The 16,083-nt window shown below is 41.1% G+C and overlaps 6 protein-coding genes across 8 annotated transcripts; 2 read left to right on the top strand and 4 right to left on the bottom strand.

Annotated features, from left to right (window-relative positions):
• Nucleotides 1-838: 838 nt before the first annotated feature.
• LOC122613103 lies at nt 839-6,617 on the top strand. The gene is made up of 9 exons (XM_043787111.1): nt 839-1,131; nt 2,744-2,889; nt 2,949-3,143; nt 3,549-3,640; nt 3,714-3,851; nt 4,516-4,670; nt 4,868-5,534; nt 5,615-5,713; nt 5,779-6,617. Exons 1-9 carry the CDS (start codon nt 1,118-1,120, stop codon nt 6,328-6,330), a joined length of 2,058 nt encoding a protein of 685 aa, XP_043643046.1. The 5' UTR covers nt 839-1,117; the 3' UTR covers nt 6,331-6,617.
• A 67-nt stretch (nt 6,618-6,684) lies between these two features.
• Nucleotides 6,685-8,303, bottom strand: LOC122612836. Its single transcript, XM_043786688.1, has 3 exons — nt 7,801-8,303; nt 7,466-7,734; nt 6,685-7,407 (listed from the first exon to the last, which is right to left on the bottom strand). Exons 1-3 carry the CDS (start codon nt 8,114-8,116, stop codon nt 6,745-6,747), a joined length of 1,248 nt encoding a protein of 415 aa, XP_043642623.1. The 5' UTR covers nt 8,117-8,303; the 3' UTR covers nt 6,685-6,744.
• Nucleotides 8,304-8,458: 155 nt separating this feature from the next.
• On the bottom strand, nt 8,459-10,338 carry LOC122612835. 2 transcript variants are annotated; one of them, XM_043786687.1, is made up of 3 exons: nt 10,229-10,338; nt 9,191-9,465; nt 8,459-9,130 (listed from the first exon to the last, which is right to left on the bottom strand). In XM_043786687.1, exons 2-3 carry the CDS (start codon nt 9,410-9,412, stop codon nt 8,477-8,479), a joined length of 876 nt encoding a protein of 291 aa, XP_043642622.1. In that variant the 5' UTR covers nt 9,413-9,465; nt 10,229-10,338; the 3' UTR covers nt 8,459-8,476. The 2 variants fall into 2 exon arrangements, with proteins under 2 accessions (XP_043642622.1, XP_043642621.1); XM_043786686.1 differs by lacking the exon at nt 10,229-10,338 and adding an exon at nt 9,518-10,084.
• Nucleotides 10,144-11,767, bottom strand: LOC122612837. Its single transcript, XM_043786689.1, has 3 exons — nt 11,468-11,767; nt 11,195-11,333; nt 10,144-11,139 (listed from the first exon to the last, which is right to left on the bottom strand). Exons 1-3 carry the CDS (start codon nt 11,618-11,620, stop codon nt 10,259-10,261), a joined length of 1,173 nt encoding a protein of 390 aa, XP_043642624.1. The 5' UTR covers nt 11,621-11,767; the 3' UTR covers nt 10,144-10,258.
• A 355-nt stretch (nt 11,768-12,122) lies between these two features.
• LOC122612376 (sodium channel protein Nach) lies at nt 12,123-14,597 on the bottom strand. 2 transcript variants are annotated; one of them, XM_043785946.1, is made up of 8 exons: nt 14,198-14,597; nt 13,774-14,123; nt 13,581-13,707; nt 13,226-13,510; nt 13,075-13,162; nt 12,874-12,959; nt 12,337-12,818; nt 12,123-12,274 (listed from the first exon to the last, which is right to left on the bottom strand). In XM_043785946.1, exons 2-8 carry the CDS (start codon nt 13,934-13,936, stop codon nt 12,123-12,125), a joined length of 1,383 nt encoding a protein of 460 aa, XP_043641881.1. In that variant the 5' UTR covers nt 13,937-14,123; nt 14,198-14,597. The 2 variants fall into 2 exon arrangements, with proteins under 2 accessions (XP_043641881.1, XP_043641882.1); XM_043785947.1 differs by lacking the exon at nt 12,123-12,274 and having other exon boundaries at nt 12,739-12,959; nt 13,774-13,925; nt 14,009-14,123.
• A 27-nt stretch (nt 14,598-14,624) lies between these two features.
• Nucleotides 14,625-16,045, top strand: LOC122612377. The gene has a single exon (XM_043785948.1). It carries the CDS (start codon nt 14,647-14,649, stop codon nt 15,910-15,912), a length of 1,266 nt encoding a protein of 421 aa, XP_043641883.1. The 5' UTR covers nt 14,625-14,646; the 3' UTR covers nt 15,913-16,045.
• Nucleotides 16,046-16,083: the final 38 nt, after the last annotated feature.

Raw genomic sequence — 16,083 nt, 5'->3', positions numbered from 1 at the left:
TTAGGCTCACAGACTCCAGGGACATAGACGCAGCGCAAGTTTGTCGATTCATGTTGCCACGCCTACTCCAACGCTCACAAACCGCCCAAAACTGCCACTTTTGAAAAATGTTTCGATATTTTTTCATTTTTGTATTAGTCTTGTAAATTTCTATCGATTTGCCAAAAAACTTTTTGCAACGCCCACTCGAACGCCCACAAAACCGCCAAAAACTGTATGTGCTGAAGACTCTCCTTCGCACTTCGAATAGCTGAGTAACGGGTATCAGATAGTCGGGGAACTCGACTATAGCGCTCTCTCTTGTTTTGTATTGTAGTCTTGTTTGAATCATAAAAAGTTGTCTAGACATTAGTATTTAAAGATATATGCTATAACCAGACTTTCTAGCTTTGTCGAGTTGCACAAAGATATTCTAAAATATTAAGTAGGTATACGATTTATTAGCTTTGCTTAAAGGTTTCTTATATTTATTTCATTTTTGGTTTTAAAGAAATGAGTATATTTATAGCAGAAGGTGCAGTGAATTCAAAAATAAAGTGCATTTGCTATGTAAAACGATTGCACTTGTGCAGCTCTTGCGTAAACCAAATGCAGATACCCTCCGCATTTTTCACCCCACCCAACACACTTTCCCATTTCCCCACCAAAGAGCAGAAGGCAAGCCAACCAACTGTAAACGTAAACAACTTCCACTGCGCAGGACAGTTTGGGATTGAATCCGAATCTTTATCCGATTCCGAATCCGAGTCCGGTGGACAGCTGTGCGTCGGAATCGGGCGAAAGCTGCTTGGGCGGCGGAGGAAAAGCTTTAAGTGAACATTCAGTGGATTGCGGCCAATTTAATCGAGCGGTTACGCGTTACCTGTGTGTTTCCCTCATATTTTACCAGGTTACGTGTCGAAAGCAGAAGTTACCTCTTATACGTGTTGGCTAATTAGAGGCCAAAGCTGGAGTGCTCAAGAGTTGGAGTATCAAATAAAAAAAAATATAACACCTCTAAAAAATGGCAGACACTGTTGGCCACGTTCTGCCACAAGACGAGCAACAAATCACATTTTGAACGTGGGCGATTGCCAGCTGAGTGAAATCCCCAGTAACCTTAGCGACAGCGACAACAATGTCGAGTGGCAGGTAGGATTCTTTGTCCATATTCATTCATATGGCATATATGTACTCGTCAGCCATTTCGACCATATCTGGCCGTTGATTTGGCCGATATTTGTAATCAATAAATGGATTTTTGATTGCCATGTGTGTGGGTATTCTTCCTCGTTCTTGGACTCCTTGTTCTTGTTTTTCTGTTGTCTTCTGTCTGGTATTCGCTTTTCTTTTGTTTTTCCTCTGGCGGCGTCACACTGACTGGCTTTTTCGCTGCTTTTTTCCTTGGCACACTTAAGTGCCCGTCCAATGTGCGTATACTTGATATATTCATGCACAAGTTTTCTAATTCTATGAAGATACGGAGACAATTAGAGACACAATTTCTTGGTTTAAGATATAGGAAAATAGTTCTTGTATACTGTGTTAGTTCTTGTAGTTCTTGTAGTGTTAAGCTGTCTATAAAAAATGCGATTGCATTGGCTACCCCCATTTTAACATAATAAAATGAATACATTTTTTTCTCTTAACATGGTCCAAAATCAGTTCGGATAATTCCGAAATCTTAACTCATTACAAAAATTACCACTCCCAGCTCAGCAAGGCCTAAGAAACCTGAGAGCCTGCCAGCTGCTAACCATGTTATTGGGAAAATAATAAAATCCAGCTGCCTAAAATAAGCACGAAGAGCACACATAGTTAGAAGCAGCATAAATTGGCCATGAAAAGCAAGGAAAATGAACCGCCTCTGTGTAAGCTTCAATTCCAATGGTTTAAGAGGATATTCAAAAACAAACAAAAAATCAGGCTATGACTCATGGCATCCGAGAGGAGGCAGAGCCATCAGAGCCTCAGAGCCACTTTCCTCTTTTCATTCCTACATTCATTGCAACCACAACCATCTATTCAAATTTGTTCTAGGAAAGTTTATTAGTTTAGTAATTTTCCAATAAAATAAATAAGGATTTTTAAAACATTTTTACATTCTTAAAGTATAAAATCATTTTCTTTTAGTGTAATCCCTACCAATGTCAGATTGGCGCCCAAAAATTACAAGGCAATTGAAAATGTACTCGTCCTCCTGTTTGTGTGCTTGTAAACGTGGTTGCGGTCTCTTAAAGTTGTGTGGATTTTTGTGCGCCGTGTTTGTATGGGTGTCTAACCACAGAAGTCATATCCTGCCAAAGGTGACAGAGTCCTCAGTTTCATTAGCCTGGCAGGCAAATGCACTTTCGCGAGTAAACTCGGTCGAAAAAGTTAAGCCGAACCATATTTATTCTCGTCGGTATATTAAAACCAATCGAATTAAAATAAGCTGTGCGAACTTTGATCTACAAATTAAATGATTAATTTCAATTAAAAGTAAGCGGGCAATTTAGTCTTCATAAACGCTCAGAAAAAAATAATAATAATAAAAAGCTCATTTAGAGGCTCCCGCAACCACTTAGTTTTCTGGCAGCATATATAAACATATATATATACGAGTATATATATTTTTTCCCTGAGAGTCTTAAGCCATCAGAAAAGTATAAGGAAATCAGCAGCCTAATTCGCACGATTTGGTGGGCATTAGTTCATTTCGGCAGTTCCTCGCAGGCACTTTAATTTGATTTGCCTCCGTGCGTCCTTTGAATTATCCTTGCAGCCTGCTGGACGTGCTGTGCAGTGGGAGTGGCGCCCGTTTGGCACTCGGAGCCTCGGTAATCTCCTATCTGATTGTCTACAATGAGGCTTCCGCTCCCAGCCTGCTGGTGGCCGTTGTCTTGGCCACCGTTTATGGCACAATGTCAGGTGGGAGTCAGGTGGAAAACTTCGTGATTATTCCAAAGTAAGTTCATTTTTTGTTCCAGCCCGTTGCAAAACGAGTCTTCGCAGCCTGCAAATGCCGTATGTGAGGGCCACAAATAAATTCGACTTTGGCTGTTTGTTTTTGGCCATCTGGCTAGATGCACTGGCCGCCGTGTGTGCCTGCGCTGCTCTGGCCAGAACCCTCAGCGCCTGTTTGGATGCCATGACCGGGGGTCTGGCCAGGATTCTCATATTGGGTGAGTGGTAACAGATGTTTGCATATAAAGTAACAGCTACATTTGTTCAAGAAATAACAAAACCATTTAACAAGAGATACGGACCTTATAGTAAAGTGTTAATACACATTAATATTATGATCTTATGATATTATGAACATCATAACTGAAAATAATTAAATACCATATGACTTTCTAAGAATCAATATAATAAAATCAATCAATAAAAAAATTCTTTAAAATAAATATAGCTATTGAGTTTTGCATAAAAAAAAAACTTGAAGTTAAGTATCATACTAAGTATAAATCTTATACTAGTTTACACCTGCGTATTTTATTATCATACACCTTTTTGAGCATATGCTCAATATTTTGGCGCGAACTGTGCCGCCCGACCTGTAAAAATATAATGTTGCCTACTTTCAGGCCGCAATGCACCCACGAATGAGCCGTGGCCGGATGTTCTTGGCGTGTCGGTTGTCTTCCTCGTCACAGGGATGTTCATGCTGGGCCTGGAGGTGGGTACTCCTCCGAATCCGAGTCCAAATCCACCCACTTATCTCGACACTCATTGCAATTACGTATTCACAGCACTCGAGGGCATTTAGCCTCATTCTCACTCTTGGCATGTTTGGCTTGAACGCCATTTTAAGCGCCGTCGGCTGGTGGCGGGGCGACATGTTGGCCTGGTCTACGGATAGCTACTTTCAGCCCGATGGCATTAGCAGTGTAAGTGGACGTAGCCGTAAAGAGCCCATACCATCTAGAACTTCGATACTGGGTCAGTGCACTGTGCCAGTCTGCGCATTGTTTTTATTCGTTTTTTTTTTGTTTTTTGTTTGGTGGTTTCCCTTTCTTGTTTGTCAAGTCCCATCGATTTTCGCTGTCGTGACCGGGAACATTTGCGTGACCACAGCTGAATCCACAGGATACGGGCTTTTGATTATGACACGTACTGCTGCGTTTCGTTTTTGTTTTTTTGCCCCCTTTCAATGGCGTTCTTTGGCAGAAAGCCGCCAGTCAGACAGCAAAAACTCTGAACATTTATAGCTGCTCATTTTGCCACAATAAGTAATACTCTAAATTCTTGATATATGAGCTTTGTTTGAAAACGACAAACTACAGTATATACTTTATATTATTATTTGTATATATATATATTTACAGTATTTTCTACGTATTCTAATTTTTAAGTTCATTCTTTAGGATAGTACTCTCAAAATTATAAGTGCCTTTGAAAAACTTTTAAACATTTTCCCAAAATAGTATGTGCCCCTGTCTTATAGAGTACTCAATTTATGCACGGGCAAAACACAATGGTAGACTTGTTATTAGCTTAGCTGCTATTGGAATAATTATCCGGCTGATAACTGGTTCTAACCACCACCATCAGGTCTTCCTGGCCACTGCCCTGCTCACGTACTCCTTTCCCGGCGATTGGCCCCAACAACATCGAAGTGGACGATTCACGGCGACCCTAATTACGGGATTGGTCAGTACGTCGCTGCTGCTGACAGCCATTTGTCTCTCCACGGTGGTGCACTACAAGTGAGTCTGATTATGCGATAATATTGGAGGAAGAACAAATTAAACAACTGATATCAGTTTCTGTGCGAATATGTAGTATTTACCTTGAGCTTGTACCAGAGATATGTTTATATGTGATTTTATGTATTTGAACAATTAGAAGTGCTTGACTTAAATATTGATTGAAATATTTTAAAACTATAAAAACTTGCTTGCAGATCCCAGGAGGACTATGTAGCTGTGCCCTTATTCAATATTCTAGACGAAAACGGCTTCCATAAGTTGATTCCCGCCTCGGCTTGCATGTTGCTTCTAACAAGTTCGGCGGCATTTCTTGAGCTTTTTCCAGAACTATATGGAATCGTTGTGCGATTGGCCACCTCGGAGTGGAGGATACTGTCAAAGCAGATCAGTTATGAGAGCTCGGAGAGTGGTAACCCCGTGCTGGCTGTTTTCATCGCCGGCAGCATGTGTGCTATGTTGGCATTCGCCTGTCCACTGCAGCATCTCAGTTACACTTTAGCCGCTGGCCACATGGGTGGAGTATTCCTGCGGGTCCTTTATCTTCTATACATCCCTTACAGACCCAAGTATATGGCGCCCAGCAGCGAGTCTTCACTGTCGTACAGTCGTCTATCCACAGCACCGATTGCCAAGAGCAGCAGTTACAGCAGCGCCGCAACTTCCAGTTCGAGTCGCTTAAAGAGAAGTCTCTGGAAGATCGGTCTACCCAAGCACAGTAACCTAAAAAAGCCGAAAACCAAGTCCAGAAACAAACAGGAGGTTGAAAAGGAGTGGCTACTCCTGGGCGAACCCACCTCGCCATGTCCGCAACGAGAGGGCAGGGATGTGGAGTCCACCATTCTTTCCGATGGCGAGCCACCGGTGAGTGCTGTGTGTGATAAATCTAATATATATAAGGTATCAGTCAATTAAAAATACATATTCTTACATCTTGCATGAAGCCATCTGACTTTGAGTACCCAGATAAGTTCGATAAAAGTGACTCGGACACCTCCACCGATATTGATGCCATTGTGGATGAATATCGTGAGAAGATTAAGGTGAGAGCATGACATAAATGACTGTAAATAAAGTTACTAAATATAAAAATTTCCTTACATTCCAGGTAACCACTGCTGGTCCTTTGGAGCGCAGTGTTCGAGTGCCAACAGTGAGTTCCTGGCGCGTGACCATTTTCGCGATTGTGGTTATTGGATTGGGCATTGCGCTATGCATTGCCGGACTCATGATGCACTGGGCTCCGGCAGCGTTAACCGGAGGAATTGGGGTTCTTATCGTGACCATAATGATGGGTTTTATACCCAAATACACGGGCAGTGTGATCAACGTGAGCCCTGTGATTTGTGGAATGTCGCTGCTAATGGGCGTGATCCTGTTCAGTGGTTGTGCTATCCATTCCTGGCCGGGATTGCTTATCTGGCTGATGGCAGGACTCATACTGGTGATCAGATGCGATAAATACTGCTGTAATTGCTTCGAGCACACCACCATAATGAATGCCCACCTGATACCTAGTGTCTCGGGAAAAAGTAACCCCGGTTCCGCTACGGGATCGGCATCAAATTTAGCGGGTCCTTCCACCAGCATCCGGATAGCCAGACCGCCAAAGGGAATGGGTGGTGTTGGGTTGCCACAGCTCATCAACGAGCCCAGATGACAGTCGGAGTCCTCGGAGGAAGAAGGCGAAGACTTGTTCCACGAGGACTTCAATGTGCGCGACTTTGACGAGGAGGATGACGAAGATTGCTGGACTGACTAGCTTGCGCCTTTTAAAATCCACTTAGGAAAATATTTACTTGCTATGCGGATGCCCAGGATAATGGTCTAGCTTCGAGCCACATATGCCTACAATTTTCTAGCTATCTAAATTGATTGTCGAAATTTACCAATGTATTTAAAAATCTCTAGATAGGCGATTCTTTGTAACACTAGGTTCAGAATAAATGAAATTTTTCGAAACGAAAATGTATCTTTAATGTGTTTTATCATTTCACATAGTCAAAGTTCCAAATATATTTAAATTACCGAAAAGCTGCATTCCACTCTTATCTGAAGAGATTATAAAAGCGTTTTAAGTATATAAATTCTTATTCTCCATGAGGTAATCCACCAGTTCACTGATAGGCGTCATTATGGTCTCCTCGTAACCAGGTTGAATCTCGATTACTCTTAGTAATAATTCACTCCGATCGCAGTTGAGGTAATAGTCAAACTTCTCCGGTTCTTCGGATCGCAATCTATTTGAAATACTGGGTGACATTTTGGTCTGAGGTTCGGTAAGAGCCCAAATAAGAAGGGCTGCCAGCCGAGTTCTTTGGCACTCTTTTCTAAAGTCATTTTCTGTTATAAGATCCTTGTCCAAGCCCAGACGATCAAGGTGATGCTGTAGACACTTATAATAGTGCTCGAGGCACTCATCATAAATCGCCCTTCTGACTTCAGCAGAGGCTACTATATAGAGAAGAAATAAAACATCTAAGGTGGGAGAACAGTACTGAGTGAGTTGAAAATCCACTATGCAGCAGGCATTGGGTAATATTGAAGATTCATTGTCGAAATGGAACAAAATATTACGATCCCAAGTATCCCGATGACAGAGCACATTTCTTGTATCCTTTGAGGGTGCTACCAGTTCTTCAGCTTTAGTTAAAAGATTGTAGAGTTTATTTTGAATAAAACTCTGAGCTTTTTTTGTTTGAAAATGAGGATGACGTGCTGCTAAGAAAACAATAGCCTATGGAATTTTTAAAGAGTTATTTGCGGTTTTCATAATTTGTTACCCATTTACAAACCTTGAGTCCAGTTATGTACCAAGAGTTATTTGCATCCAAATGTAACTCGATAAGCACATTTTTGTAACTTTCGTAGATCTTTACATTTTCTTTTTCTTCCCAAGCAATACTAGCTGCATGTAATTCAGATATGTGTTCCAAAACCAGTTTATAATGATCTAGGGTATAGTTTTCATTGGCCTTAAGATGTCTGTAGTCCTGGGTTAGGTCTTCTAACACAAGGATATCATTCCGACTGTGGTAACATTTTGGATAAAGCTTCTTTGTGGCTAAATGGAATAAATGTTCGATAAATACGACTTTCTAAATTATATACGAATTTTTAATAGACTTACCATATTTCTGAATCTTAGGTAATAACTGGCAATATAAAGCCGACTCCTTTTGAAAAACTCCCTTGCGTTCGCATTCTTCTCTTTGTGGCATATTTTTACGGGGTAAGCTTTTAATAAAATAGTTTAGGAAATATTTCTTCTTGTCGCCTTTAACCTTCACTTCCAAATGCAATTTATAGTACTCTCCCATATATCCCATGAGATCTTTAGGTCCTGCATCCACATGTGAGCTTACAAGTGTCACATTCTGTTTCTGGACAACTGAAAGAGTTCTCTGAGCTATCAGAAGGCATTCCTCTGAACTTAGTAAATCCATATTTGCAGTAGAAAAATATATATCTTGTCCGCTGCGCTTCCAGATTTAAACTAGAATGGCTCCAGAACCTTACCGATATAACTTTAAAATTCTGGGATAAGATAACACCAGTTATCTTAACAGAAAATAAATTAGACAGATATCTGCCTCCATTTAGGGCAATGACCTACAAAAGCAATGGTACAAGTGTTTACGTTTATAAGTTTATGAACTTATAAACAAAAATCTTCAAAAGTAAGAGATAATATATTCGCATAAGGGAAGAATAATAATGGGCAAACAGATAGAGCTGCAACTGATAGGATCGCGAGTGTTACCAGGGGGACAGCAAAAGATAGCACGTAGGACAGAGTCGTTTATTCAGTTTAGTTTATGATATGTCAGGGCCAGTAAATCCCCCACACACTCGTACATATAATCTGCAAACTCTGGATAATCTTTCATCAAACGGAGAACATCTGCATTGCGATCCACATTGCAAAAGCGATGGAAGTCTTCCGGGAGTTTATCCTTTAGGTTTTTCAGATAATTCTCGGGCAGGCGGAGTACGGTAGCAGCTATGCAATTGTAAGTGACTCCAAATAAGGAAAAGTCCTTGAGAGATTGTTCAAATTCCTGTTTACTCAATTGCTCTTGATTGGGATCGATACCCATTTCTCGGCATTCCACAGCCAATGCGTCGTAGTACGTCTCGATTAGACTACCTATCATCTTTTTTCGGCTAGACGGTTCCAAATTAAGATAACTGACCAGGTGAAAATCCATAGCAGGTGGGCTATATCGGCAGAGTTGGAAGTCTACCAGCACGGACCTCTCTTCGTAGGGTTTTTCCTTGTGGTAGAATACATTCGCATTCCATGCATCGCGATGAACAAAGACGTTCCTATGAACTGGTGATGGATTCACCATCCAGTAAACCTTGTCCAGGCATTTAGGCAGCTCATGTGCTATAAACTCCTGCGCTTCCGGATTATCCAGGACATCAGGATGGGTGGCCGCAACTGCCAACACAGCCTGAGCAGATCAACATATTAAAACGTGATATGTAAATAATAAAAAGATGATCGTACATACCCTGAGGCCCGTGGTATACCATTCAACTCCCGGATCAACAGACACTTCCTTTAGCCACTTTCTGAACTCAACGCCAATGGTTTTTCCATTCTGCTTTTCGTAGGCAATACTACTGGCATGCAAGGTAGCCAAGGATTTCAGAATGGGTCCCATCTGGTTCTCATTTAGAAAATGAGTTCCAGAGGGTAGTGCAACATATCCCATGTCCTCCACATTTTGCATTACGAACAGATCTTCTCGGGTGAAATAGCACTTAGCACTCCACACATGGTTAGCTGAAATAATAGATATTATTATTTGGGCCGCAAAAGAAAAACGAAAGCTTACAAAATTTCTTCAGCTCGTTTAGCAAATCATAAAGCTTTATTTCCTTTTCAATGAGACCCATTTTTTCCATATATAATTCCATACTCGCATTTTGGAATATCACCGACTTGACAAACAGTCGAGAGGTCTGTACATCTTTCTGATCCTCCAACAGATACCGGAGGTACAAGTGAAAGTATTCACCCAAAAAACCAGTATGTTCCGTTGCGGGCACTATATCAAAATTAAGTAAGACACCCTGCTCGTTCTTATCGGCCAATAAATTTGCTAAAATCTTGTTACACTCTTCTAAAGAAAACAGCTCCGTGCGGCTTTTTCGCGTAAAAACGGTGCTATATGGTTCCTTACTCATTTTTAACGAATCAGAAAATACGATTGAACTGCTCTCGAGTTAATGTTATACTGGTTTCATTTCCATTTGGCTTTGCTGGCTTAAGAGTGGAATGTTACTCTACAATAATGGGGTTTATATGACTTAGTAAACAAAACATTCAAGAGAAACCATATTTTTTTCTATTGATACTATTTTTAATCGATGTCATTAAGACATATGTATATATATTCTTATTAAACTACTTCATATTCATACTAAAACTCTTTTCGTATGTAGCCTACATAAATAAAAGAGTATTAATGTTTCGTTGAGAGGTTATATTTTTCCTTTTTCTTACAATAAAGTGTTATCATCTAGCGCACTGGAGGAACTCTTACTTATCAGTAGTGTCGCTTAACGAGACTTCCTCACATGTTCGCCCTGGCCAAGGCCATTTCCATGACATCCACACAGCACTCTTCCATATAGGTAGCGAATTCTGGGTTAGTTTTCATATAAGAGATTATCACCTTACTGCGGTCCACATACTTAAAATCATTTGTTACGAAATCGGTGGGGACCTTTACGACCGTAGCAGCTACAGCTCTGTAGACCACTCCAAATAAACGCAATTCTTCGTATGATTCCAGCAGCTCTGACTTTGAGATCGCTAGTTCCTCAATGCCAAAATCTGAGAGATTCATCAACAAATTTGTATGGTAAAAATCGATGACTGTCTTCTCCATTTGCTGGCGTTTGCCTGAGCTCAAATTCATGTAAAGACAAAAATTGAGGTCTGATGCTGGGGGGGCGTAACGACAGGTCTGAAAATCAATCAGTAAAGCCGGTCCAGAATTTTCCGGAGGAAAGAAAATGTTTCCAGCCCAAAGATCTCGATGGCAAAGGACATTCCTGTATTTTTTTGAAGGTGCCGCTTGCTCATAGATTCTCTCCATTATGGCCAAAAGTTTGTTATCGATGAAAGCTTGCTCCCTATTTCCCTGATATTTGGAAAGACTTCGAACGACAGCTAGAACAGCAGAGAGTCCTGTAGTGAACCAGGCAATTTCAGAGGCTACTGTGATCTCTAACAAGTTATCACCATAGGTTTGACCTATATTGGTTTTGGTCTGATGTTCGTAGACCAAACTGGCAGAATGAAATGCGGCAACTGATTTCATTAATTGTTTCATGAAATCCCTATTAAGTTCTGCGGATCCAGCTGCTCTAAAACCCTTAAGCTTAATGTGCTCCAGAACCATTAGATCTTTTCGACTGTAAACGCAATCAGGACTCCATTTTACGTTGGCTAGAAAGGTGTTCGTCAACTTATTTAAATTTTTTGCGTATCTGAACTTACTTACAAAGGACTTGTAGTTTCTTTAGGAGAGTATCGTACAGCCAGGACTCCTTTTGGAAAATAATTTCTTTCGCCAGTTCTGCACTTTGCTGGGGCATAGCCTTTACGAATAGTTCTATTTCCCTAATAATTTCTTCTTCCTCCTAAGAGTAGGCAAGTGAATATTATTGATGTAAGTTACTGTTAATCGTTGGCTATCATTTACGATAGCCACACTTTGCCATTTGTATCTCCAAGAGATAAAACACTGACTTTGTAATGTCAACATCATACTTACCTGGCAATACCTTAGCGTCAGTGCGTAGTAGTCCCCCAGATAACCGATCGCACTGAGATCCCTGATCAAATGATAGTCCAACAGCTTGACTCTTCCTGCATGACTCTTAAATGCATTTTCCAATATTTCTTGACACTCTCGGCGACAAAGCATTATGTTGCGTATACGTAAGGTGGGCGTGTTACGTATACGTTAGGTTAAGCAGTCGCTCTCTTCGTTCTAGAAAGCTAATGGACTGAGGCGACTTTTCCGAAGCTTTCCACTCAGCCAGGTATAGCTGGCGTGCACAACTGAGCAGAAATAGAATTTCGTTCAGTTTTTATTTTCTCTCGGTAACATCTTTTCAATTATCAGCTGTTCAGCTTCAATTGTAGTAGAAATGAACTACAGTATAAATATTATCTGAGCGATAAGATTACGAGTGTGATATTCAATACAAGATTATCATTAAGTGTGGAAATAGTTGAAAAAAAGTTATAGTTAATTGGATTTAACATATTACATTGAAAGGAAAAAATATGTTTGCTGCTCTCTAAAAAGCAAAGAAGCGGATATGTCAGCTTTTTTAAGATTTTGAATCTTTTACAATGATTTTCAGATTAATATATCATTTAATGAAGCTTAAGTTTACTACAAGTAAATACTAAATGTTTATTCATTGAAATCTCTTGGGTATAATCAATCGCTTTAGTCGACGTTTCTCGTTTATATACGTCGTATAAGGGCGTATAGTGATGTAGTAAAAAATCTCCACAAAGCTGAGAAGACTGGCGCCCACAAACAAGCCAGTGGTGCCACCAATGGATACTAAAAAAAGGATGTTTAGTTTTTAGAATTTTAATGATATTACACACACTCATTTAACTCACCAACTAAATCCAGTTTGCCGCGTACCAAATTTCTTTTATAACGTTCCGTCGGTAATTCTATGAGGCCCACTTCGATCCTGGATATGGCGTTCTGACTTCCAGCCATATTTTCTTTGCTATCGTACACCGTAGTGATATCCACTTCCGTACAAGAGGGCAGGCAATCGCAGACCAGGCCCTTTCGACCACGGAGCTTCGACCATTTGGCGATGATGACCGAGAGATCCTCGTAATTGCGATTGAGGCACTCCAGACCCTCCATGTTGCACAGCTGCCAATCGGGGGAGTTCGGGGACAGGTGACTGGAGCAGTTGCACAACTCCATCTGGCGATCCTTCCGGCATTGGACCGTGCAGGCACTGTAGCTATAGAACTTGTGCACATCCAGAATGTTCTCATCGGCGAAACGACAATTCCTCTGATGGACACTGGTCTGGCGGATCTCTTCATCGTTCTCAATGTCGCGCTTAGTGATATAACGCCTGAAAATGAAAACCTTGCGCAAATGAATAGCCATGTTTCACGTCATCTACTTACACAAAGGAGATATATGGGCCTACAACTAGGAAATCCGTTTTAGGGGTTACCAGTGTGGGAACCTCTTCGGTGCCAAGAATAAAGACCTTTTAAAGAGAAAGCAATGCTTAGTTCATAAATACATTTGCTAATGTGAGCTTTTAAGTTTTCAAAGCACACTTTTAGGTTGTAATAAATTAATGTGTTACTAATTAACTTTACCGTGGCCTCAGTGTGCAGTTCCATTTTCAGGGCGCCCGGTCCACTATTCCGATTCGAATACATATTTAGCTTGGGCATTTTGTGTTTTCTAAAAGTGTAAAAAGCTTAATAAAAGTTTTAAATGTTTTTAAGTAACTTATTCCAAACCAACCCAGCTTGCATTGAATTAATGGCATAGCAAATCCCCAGCTCAGTTTCCATGCGATGAAAGTACTTGCAGCACTCAAATGGTTTATTATTCCACTCGCAATTGCTGATTGAGTCCAAACAACTGCTTCTAACTAATTCCGCATAATACGAGAAATTGGAGTAAAAGCATGAGGCAGTCACCTCCTCGCCACTGCATTCGTGGACTGTGTGGTAGGATTCACCGCGGAAGAAGGCAATCTCGCTAAGAACCTCCTCCAAAGTGAAGTCGTGATCAGCGCCCCACAGTCTTAAATTAATTTGATGATACTTTTAGCATTACCAATAGCACTACCAATTGTGGTCGATATTCCACTTACTGTTCAGCCACCTCTTGAATTCGATCCATATTCTTCGATTCGCAGACTATAATGGCAGGAAAATTGGTATTCCAATCGCGAAACGAACTCTCCACAACGAAACTGATGGCGTTGTTCTCAAATGCGCCTGAGAATAATACAAGTTAGATGGCTGGATGAGATCCCGGATCTGGCAGTATCTCCAGTCACTTACTTAATGAGGCTTTGATAAGCAACCAGGAGGCGTACCAAGAAGCAACGAGACAAATGACCCAAAACATCCTTTCTATCCAACTGGCATCCTTGTCCACTATAAACCGGGCTCCATGCAGAGTGGAGTTCTTCAGATACTCCTCTATAACTCGGCTAAATCTCATTACGATTGTGTCCCGTTGAAGTCCGTTCGATTAGTGTTTATTTCGAAACTATAACTGCAACTTCACATATACCTCATTAATGGACATAATCGGTTATTCATCTCAATCGATTCCCTCAGCTGTTGATTTTCCCAGACTTCCAACACGCACAAGTCCGAGTATTAAATTAACATTTGCCTACGAATTACTGTTAGGCGGATTAAACACTGTTTGGTCCACACAAATAACGCCCAAGATTCACAGATTTTTTGATAAACTTACCATATCAGCATTGTTTGTCGACAACTGAGAAGTCCCGTCGGGCTGCGTAGAAAGCATTATTTTTTTGGTTTGAATAAAATTATTATAAAGGAGTAGATATTCAACAAATTATTAAAAAGTATATTTGTATTATAAGCAATTATTTAGGAATTTACACGAAGTACAGCTTCATTACGTATTTTCACGAAATTCCTTTGGGTTTCATCAGGTAAGCGCCTGATTCGCTCACCCCAGAATCTGACCCCTAATTTCTCGATCCCAGTCTAGGCCAAAAGCAAACACCCCAACTTGGATTTCAGCTAACGCTTTTCAGAGGTTGCATTGCACACTTCTACTTCTATATTTGCTGACTTTATCTTGGAACGGTTTACAGCAGTAAAGATTATACTCGCACAGTGCGGATATAAAAGGTTAATGCCACCCTCGGAAGTCCAACAGTTGACTTGGAGATGGCAACTGCTTTGGAACTGAGTCCCACCGAGGTTCGCGGCCTGTGCCAGCAATACTTTTATCAAGATATTCCCAGTTCGGAAGCGGGCTTCGATGTAATCAACTACACTCTGAAGCCCACCTCGGATGCTCCAGCCGGATACTTGGGTAGCCACCTTTACCTGCACGTCACCCTGAAACTTCACAATTCCGAGGAGGTCAGGCAGCTCACATTTTTCTCGAAGTCGGCACCCGTTGGGAATGAGTCGCGAATGGAATACTTAGAGGATTTTGGAGTATTCCAAAAGGAAATCGCTGTTTATCAGAACGTTCTACCCGATCTTCACAAAGCCTGTGCGGAGGTGGCGCCAAAGTGCTATTACGCGGACAAGAATCTGCTGATCTTTGAGAACCTTGCAGATCAGGGCTATAGAATGGGTGCTGGACGGGATGGTCTGCTGACCTACGATCAGCTCCATTGCTGTCTAAAAACCTTGGCCGCCCTGCACGCGGGTTCCATAATCCACGAACAGAAGGGACAAAAAATAACACAGTCTCAGCCCAAATCGGTGGTGGAGAATTCATATCCCAGTGATGTGTCGCCGGAACATCTGAGGATGGTGAACTTTCAAAATGCCTGTCTGGTGCTCAAGGAGTTCATCAAACTGATACCCAAATATCAGTCCAAGTTGGATTACGTTTTGGAAAACTTTACTGAAAAGATGTCCTTCATTTTTGAGGCTGTCAAGACCTCGGATGTGTATCAAAATACCATACTTCACGGCGATTTGTGGGCCAATAATATCATGTTTCAGTATGGCAGATATGGCGAGGTTCCCCTGCAGTGTCGCCTTGTGGACTTCCAGTTGGCCAGATATGCCCCACCGGTCCTCGATGTGCTGACTGTTCTTACCATTCCTACTTCAAAGGAGTTCAGGGACGCCCATCTGAGTGAACTTCTGGCGGAATACTACCGATTCATGACCGAGTTCCTTAAGCGTGCTGATTTGGATATAGCTCGTTTTATTCCAGAACAGAGTTTCTATGAATCGGTGGAAAAGTTCCGAAGTGTTGGCCTGATCGAAAGCTGTTTGTTCAGTCACTTGGTTATTCTACCGCCTCACTGCACTCAGAAACTGACAAGTTCTGTCGATGGGTTTAACGACTTTTTCACTAAGAAACGCATTGAGATTTGCCTGGAGGCTTTTAACACAGATGAGTTGTACAGGAGTCGTTTGGTCGACATGATTGAAGACTTTGTAGATCAATTTGTTATACATAACTAGATTGGAACGAATTAGTTTTACAGAAGCCATTTGGTAAGCACGACTAACGATTTTGTAGATAAACTAACAACATTGTTCATATCCTGTGAATAAAATTATATACCTATACACGTTTTTTATACCATAAAATGAATCCTTAGTTTTGACACAATGGAAGAAATTGACTGTTTT

This window comes from Drosophila teissieri, chromosome 2R, assembly GCF_016746235.2.
Source record: "Drosophila teissieri strain GT53w chromosome 2R, Prin_Dtei_1.1, whole genome shotgun sequence".
Taxonomy (NCBI): domain Eukaryota; kingdom Metazoa; phylum Arthropoda; class Insecta; order Diptera; family Drosophilidae; genus Drosophila; species Drosophila teissieri.
Note: the sequence above shows the minus strand (reverse complement) of the source record. Positions and strands in the feature narration are given on the sequence as shown.

What these genes read in the sequence shown, in the direction of transcription:
- LOC122613103 (XM_043787111.1), top strand. An exon ending in TCCACGGTGGTGCACTACAA is followed by an intron (nt 4,671 to 4,867) that starts GTGAGTCTGATT and finishes ACTTGCTTGCAG; the next exon opens with ATCCCAGGAGGACTATGTAG. An exon ending in AATATCGTGAGAAGATTAAG is followed by an intron (nt 5,714 to 5,778) that starts GTGAGAGCATGA and finishes CTTACATTCCAG; the next exon opens with GTAACCACTGCTGGTCCTTT.
- LOC122612836 (XM_043786688.1), bottom strand. Translation starts at nt 8,116, where the DNA reads ATGGATTTACTAAGTTCAGAGGAATGCCTTCTGATAGCTCAGAGAACT. An exon ending in ACCTAAGATTCAGAAATATG is followed by an intron (nt 7,735 to 7,800) that starts GTAAGTCTATTA and finishes TATTCCATTTAG; the next exon opens with CCACAAAGAAGCTTTATCCA. An exon ending in GGTACATAACTGGACTCAAG is followed by an intron (nt 7,408 to 7,465) that starts GTTTGTAAATGG and finishes AAAATTCCATAG; the next exon opens with GCTATTGTTTTCTTAGCAGC.
- LOC122612835 (XM_043786686.1), bottom strand. Translation starts at nt 9,869, where the DNA reads ATGAGTAAGGAACCATATAGCACCGTTTTTACGCGAAAAAGCCGCACG. An exon ending in AAACGAGCTGAAGAAATTTT is followed by an intron (nt 9,466 to 9,517) that starts GTAAGCTTTCGT and finishes CTATTATTTCAG; the next exon opens with CTAACCATGTGTGGAGTGCT. An exon ending in GGTATACCACGGGCCTCAGG is followed by an intron (nt 9,131 to 9,190) that starts GTATGTACGATC and finishes TGATCTGCTCAG; the next exon opens with GCTGTGTTGGCAGTTGCGGC.
- LOC122612837 (XM_043786689.1), bottom strand. Translation starts at nt 11,620, where the DNA reads ATGCTTTGTCGCCGAGAGTGTCAAGAAATATTGGAAAATGCATTTAAG. An exon ending in TGACGCTAAGGTATTGCCAG is followed by an intron (nt 11,334 to 11,467) that starts GTAAGTATGATG and finishes GCCTACTCTTAG; the next exon opens with GAGGAAGAAGAAATTATTAG. An exon ending in AAAGAAACTACAAGTCCTTT is followed by an intron (nt 11,140 to 11,194) that starts GTAAGTAAGTTC and finishes ACACCTTTCTAG; the next exon opens with CCAACGTAAAATGGAGTCCT.
- LOC122612376 (XM_043785946.1), bottom strand. Translation starts at nt 13,936, where the DNA reads ATGAGATTTAGCCGAGTTATAGAGGAGTATCTGAAGAACTCCACTCTG. An exon ending in GCTTATCAAAGCCTCATTAA is followed by an intron (nt 13,708 to 13,773) that starts GTAAGTGACTGG and finishes TATTATTCTCAG; the next exon opens with GCGCATTTGAGAACAACGCC. An exon ending in ATTAATTCAATGCAAGCTGG is followed by an intron (nt 13,163 to 13,225) that starts GTTGGTTTGGAA and finishes TTACACTTTTAG; the next exon opens with AAAACACAAAATGCCCAAGC.
- LOC122612377 (XM_043785948.1), top strand. Translation starts at nt 14,647, where the DNA reads ATGGCAACTGCTTTGGAACTGAGTCCCACCGAGGTTCGCGGCCTGTGC.